This window comes from Poecilia reticulata, linkage group LG13, assembly GCF_000633615.1.
Source record: "Poecilia reticulata strain Guanapo linkage group LG13, Guppy_female_1.0+MT, whole genome shotgun sequence".
Taxonomy (NCBI): domain Eukaryota; kingdom Metazoa; phylum Chordata; class Actinopteri; order Cyprinodontiformes; family Poeciliidae; genus Poecilia; species Poecilia reticulata.
Window position 1 is genome coordinate 31,356,081 of NC_024343.1, and position 5,237 is coordinate 31,361,317.

Here is a 5,237-nt window from a genome sequence, read left to right on the forward strand (position 1 = left end):
GGGGCGTCATCACGACTTTACACAAGTGTGTCTTTACCTCCGCGGCAGAGGCTCCGCCGAACCCCTGAGACCGACTCACCGAACCCCATGGGTTCGATCGAACCCAGGTTAAGAACCACTGGTCTAGAAGCACCACAAATCTTCATGTGCGTAATTTTTATGAAGTATCCCATAAATAGTTTGGCTTTCTAAGCACAATCAGAACTCAAAACATTCAACAAATCCTCTTTCTTAGTGACTTTTCATGGTCATAACTTCATATTTCATGGTGACATGTAACCGTGTTACCATGCAACTGAAGTGATGAACATGACTCATGTGTTACATCTTCTTATATATATGATGAGTCAGGATGCCGAGGTGTAGCAGGCCTGTTTATGATGTCGGAAACGATCTGTTTGCGGAGGAGGTGTTTCACAGAGTGTTTCTTTATCCGCTCGCTGTCGCACACGTGCTTTCTGCACAGATATGAGCGCGCGCGCGTTTCGTATTTACCAATTCCCCTGTCGTATTAATACGAGCCTGTTATAATTAGCCGGCTCTCTATCTAAAGCAGGTCAGTCCGAGGCTCCTTACCCAAAGTGGGTCACTGCAGAGAGGAGATGGGACTGGGTGGAGGAAACCGTAGCAAAGGGAGCAAAAACAAGAGCAGGAAGCGAGGAAAATAATTAACCAGACAAAACAACGTGACACTTCTTTAAGCTTCAAAGTGTTGCTTTGGGCATCAATGACATGCTTTTGGCACAAAAACATTACATCACCGTTGCATCAGTCGGTGGTGAAGTGGGCCTGCTGCTACAGAAATAAAGCTCTCAGTGTGATGGGGATGAGACACGTTAAAAATGTGCAAATATTCCACAAAAATCCATAAAATCAGTCAAAATATCATTTATATAATTTATGATCAGTAAATAGCACGACCCGGATTTGTGAACATGCTAAAAGAAACACTTCCAGGGAGAGGATTTTGATTTCTTTCCTTTATGTTATTGAAATTGTAAAAACAGTGATTTAAAGTAGGGATCGATATCTGATAATGTTGGTTATGGCCGATAACCAATATTTACCGTATTGTATGTTTTTCACTATCGTTTCGTCACCTTTGGGGGCAAAATACCCCTCGACAAACAGATCAACATAAATATCAGGCTGTTCATATCGGCCCAGTTTTATTTATTGTGCCGATTCCATTCATCCATCCACCCACCCTTGTCCCTCAGTGGGGTCAGGAGGTGCTGGTTCCTCTCCAGCTAACGTTCTGGGTGAGAGGTGGGGTCACCCTGGACAGGTTCGCCAGTCTGTCGCAGGGCAACACAGAGACACACAGGACACACAACCACACACACACACACTCACACCTAGGGACAATTTAGACAGACCAATTAACCTGACAGTCATGTTTTTGGACCGTGGGAGGAAACCGGAGTACCCGGAGAAAACCCACCATGCACAGGGAGAACATGCAAACTCCATGCAGAAAGATCCGGGCCGGGAATCGAACCCAGAACCTTCTTGCTGCAAGGCAACAGCTCTACCAACTGCGCCACTGTGCAGCCCTGTGCCGATACCAATATGTTAAAAAATGACTAATATCGGTCGATACCGATGTTGGTGCCAATATTTAACTATAACTTTTCAAAAATCCTGAAGAACAATTATTCAAGATTAAAGATAATTTTAACAGTTAAATCTCATGTTTTTCCAATGTGTGTTTCTGGATGAAGAAGAGAAAAGTGAGCTGAAGTGGAGGAAGAGGACGCAAAGTTTGGTCTGAAAATCAGAAACGAACTCTGACTGCAGGTCCATCTTTTTAAAAAAAGATGGAGGAAGGGATTCCCACAGGGTAAACTGAGGCCAGGCTCGTTGTTCTTTCCTCTTGGTCTCCCTGCAGTTTGTATTTCATCACCAGGCGAGCCGAGGAAGGGCAGGGAGTGTCGGGTTTCCTGTGGGTGTCTGCTTTGGCTCGGCTCAGAGATGAGACCGAAGCCCACCCAGCCACTCCACGGTCATCCCTCACTAATCTGCACAGCTACCAACTGGACTTCTCCCTGCTGTTATTTTCTATTTAAAGGGGCCGAGTTTAAGAGTCTGGCTCAAAAAGAAACTTCCTTTTGAATCGTCACCATTACAGTTAAACCTGGCTGATTTTTCCAGGCAGATAAGAAATACGACTTTCTGCTTGCGTTGCATTGATTTTAAAATTCAGTAAACGTTAACTTTATAACCTCAACACTGTTTAACAGTTTCTGACGGCAGAGTTGGGTAGTAACTAGTTACATTTATGAGTAACTTTTTTTATTTTTTAATCCACTTTTAAGAGTATTTTTACTACGTTGTACTTTTAATAATTTTATTATGAAGTATTTCTGCTCTCACTTGAGTAAAGTTTTTATTTTCTTCGCTCTGAATGAAAAACAAACATGTTTCAACTAAAAATTCACCAGACACAGAGACACACCTGCAGTTTCTGATAAAGTTTCTGAAGTTTTTTATTGAAAGAAACTGATTTGGGAAAAAAAAAAAAAAAAGTCTGATTTTGTTATTTTGTTACTTGTATGAATTATTGTCATTTTCTTCCTTAAAATCCCAAAATTTCCACTTAACTTTATACTTTTGTCCATCTGATGATACAGTTTTTAAATATTAAACGTCTTGTTTTAGTTTTGCAGCGGTGATAAAGTGCGTCCTTTATTATAATCCTATTTTTAATCTGTCCCCAGACGTTACGCGTCCTGGATTATCAGACATTTTAGTCTGATAGGACTTCTGTTTACAGTTTCATCTATGTAGGTCTTAGTAAACCATTTTTAATGAAAACATTTTGTTTTGCTTTATAATTTAGTTTATTGCTTATGATGCAGAGTTTTTATGTTTGTATTAAATAAAATTTTGAGTAAAAGACGAGATTAAATGTCAAAGAAACGGTTTAAAACCAAGTTTGTAGCCTTGAACAAAAGCATCAAACTGCAAAGCACAAATTAGATGTTAAAAGATGAAATTAAACAGAAAAGCTCATATTTTCCCAAGTAAGAATGAGGAGAAACCTTGAAGAGCTGCTGTAATAACCTAAAGGTCAGTCTTGTTTTTTAGAGGAATTGATGTTTTATTTTCTTTGTCATTTTTTAAAAATAGGACTGAATCCATCAAGGTTTCTGTTTCTGTTTTTTTGTTTTGTTCAGATTCTGCTTTTAGTTTTTCAGTTTTCACAGAAATTTGGGGGGCAAAATTTGTTCCTTTTTATTCAGAGCATCAAATGAGTAATAAAGCAGAAACATTGAAATGGAAATGCTGTTTCAACCATTCCTACTTTCATTTTTACCCTCATAAACAAACTACATATCCATTTCGTTGCTTGAGTTGTGATAAATAATGATGATACGTATTTACATAAATGCTCAAATCTTGTGTATGATTTAAATTAGACAACATTTCTAATAGTTTTTTGGAATATTTTTATTATTACGTGCTTTTTCCAATAAATTAATAATGACTCTTTAAATTCCCTGACTGATGGGATTGATCTTGCTGAAATCAGATCTACACTGCAAAAACGCAAGAATTTACCAGGCACTTTTTGTCTAGTTCTAATGCAAATATCCTAGCACAGTTGAAATAATAAAAAAGTAACTTAGAAGTAAAATTTAAGCAATAGAATCTTGTTTTATGTCAATAATTCCTTGATATTCTAGTACTAGTACCACCGGTAGATTATTTCACTTATTACAAGAAATTCTTACCATGTCATAAGTGAAATTATCTGCCAGTGGAACTAGAACTGGGTTGCTAGGTTACGGATTGGGTTTGGCTGGGGTTGCTAGGTAACGGATTGGGCTTGGCTGGGGTTGCTAGGTAACGGTGCAGTGGAACATTACCAGTGGGACAAGTACTTTATTAACTTAAAACAAGGTTCTATTTCTTGTTGAAAGGTTACTTTAAATAGACCAAAAATACTTGGTAAGATTTTGTGTTTTTGCAGCGTAATGTTGAGAACTGCTTAATCTCACAAATGTCGATCTATTTGCTTTGAAATCTTTCCTTTTCACTGCAAAAACACAAAATCACACCAAGTATTTTTGGTCTATTTTTAGTGTAAATATTTTAGTACAGTTGAAATAAGACAAAAGAAGACAAAACTAGCTTACAAGTAACTTTTCAGCAAGATAACGGAGCTTGTTTTAAGTTGAAAATCTTTAATATTGATGAAAAAGTTCTAGTTACATTGGCAGATTGTTTCACCTATAAAATGGGAATAATATGTTTTATGTCAATCTGCCAGGGGAACTAGTATTTTTTCATCAACATTAAGGAATTATTGAATTAAAACAAGTTCTTGTATTTTCCTGTAAAGTTACTCAGAAGTTAGTTTTGTCTTATGTCAAATTTACTGAAATATTTTCACTAGAAACTAGACCAACTTGGTAAGATTTCGTTTTTTGCAGTGTAAAAGCCGCCCAGGGTGAATGCAGCTTTCAGTAATTGAAATATCCATCCGCAAAATAGTTCAGTCTTTATACAGAATGATTTACCATGTGTGTAGTGACAGGTAGGCGGGAGCGTCGTTTCTGTCTGATTAGCACTAATAGCAAAACCGCGGCGCAGCGCGTCTGATGATGACGAGGACCAGATTCCTGAAATCCCACACTGAAATTAGATCAGACCAATCCGGAGGGAGCGTTTAGAGGTTTGCTCAAACGGGTGTGAGGAGAGAGAGAGGGGAGATAACGCCGGCGAAGAATCATCTGATTATGGAAATAATTAGCTGTCATGATAACAGTCGTCATTGGAAGTGACTGGGTAGATTTATGGAGCGTTGGAACGACGAGGTCGGCCGAAAACTGTTTGAAATCAGAAGGCATGCATGAGGACAAAGGTTGTAAAAGCATGTTGTTGCTCGGTTTTTGGTTGTTTTTTTTTCAGCTTGTAACAAAGTCGACATTTATTGCACTTTCTGACTTCCTGTTTCCTGTTTCCTGCCGCAGAGGAAGGCGAGTACTTCCTGAAGGTTTTGATTCCCAGCTATGCTGCTGGTTCAATCATCGGGAAAGGAGGCCAGACCATCGTTCAGCTGCAGAAAGAGACTGGAGCCACCATCAAACTGTCAAAATCCAAAGACTTCTATCCTGGTAAGGCTCACAAACCCTGGGATGGATGGATGGATGGATGGATGGATGGATGGATGGATGGATGGATGGATGGATGGATGGATGGATGGATGGATGGATGGATGGATGGATGGA

General features: G+C 38.9%; 1 protein-coding gene across 3 annotated transcripts in view; it reads left to right on the plus strand.

The window, feature by feature from the left end:
- The window catches only part of nova2 (NOVA alternative splicing regulator 2), a 95,457-nt gene that overhangs the window by 18,219 nt on the left and 72,001 nt on the right, over positions 1-5,237 (plus strand). For all 3 annotated transcript variants that reach the window (XM_008426572.2, XM_008426573.2, XM_008426574.2), the window contains one exon: positions 4,980-5,123. In XM_008426572.2, coding sequence (XP_008424794.1) covers positions 4,980-5,123 — 144 coding nt within the window. The remainder of the gene's footprint in view (positions 1-4,979; positions 5,124-5,237) is intronic.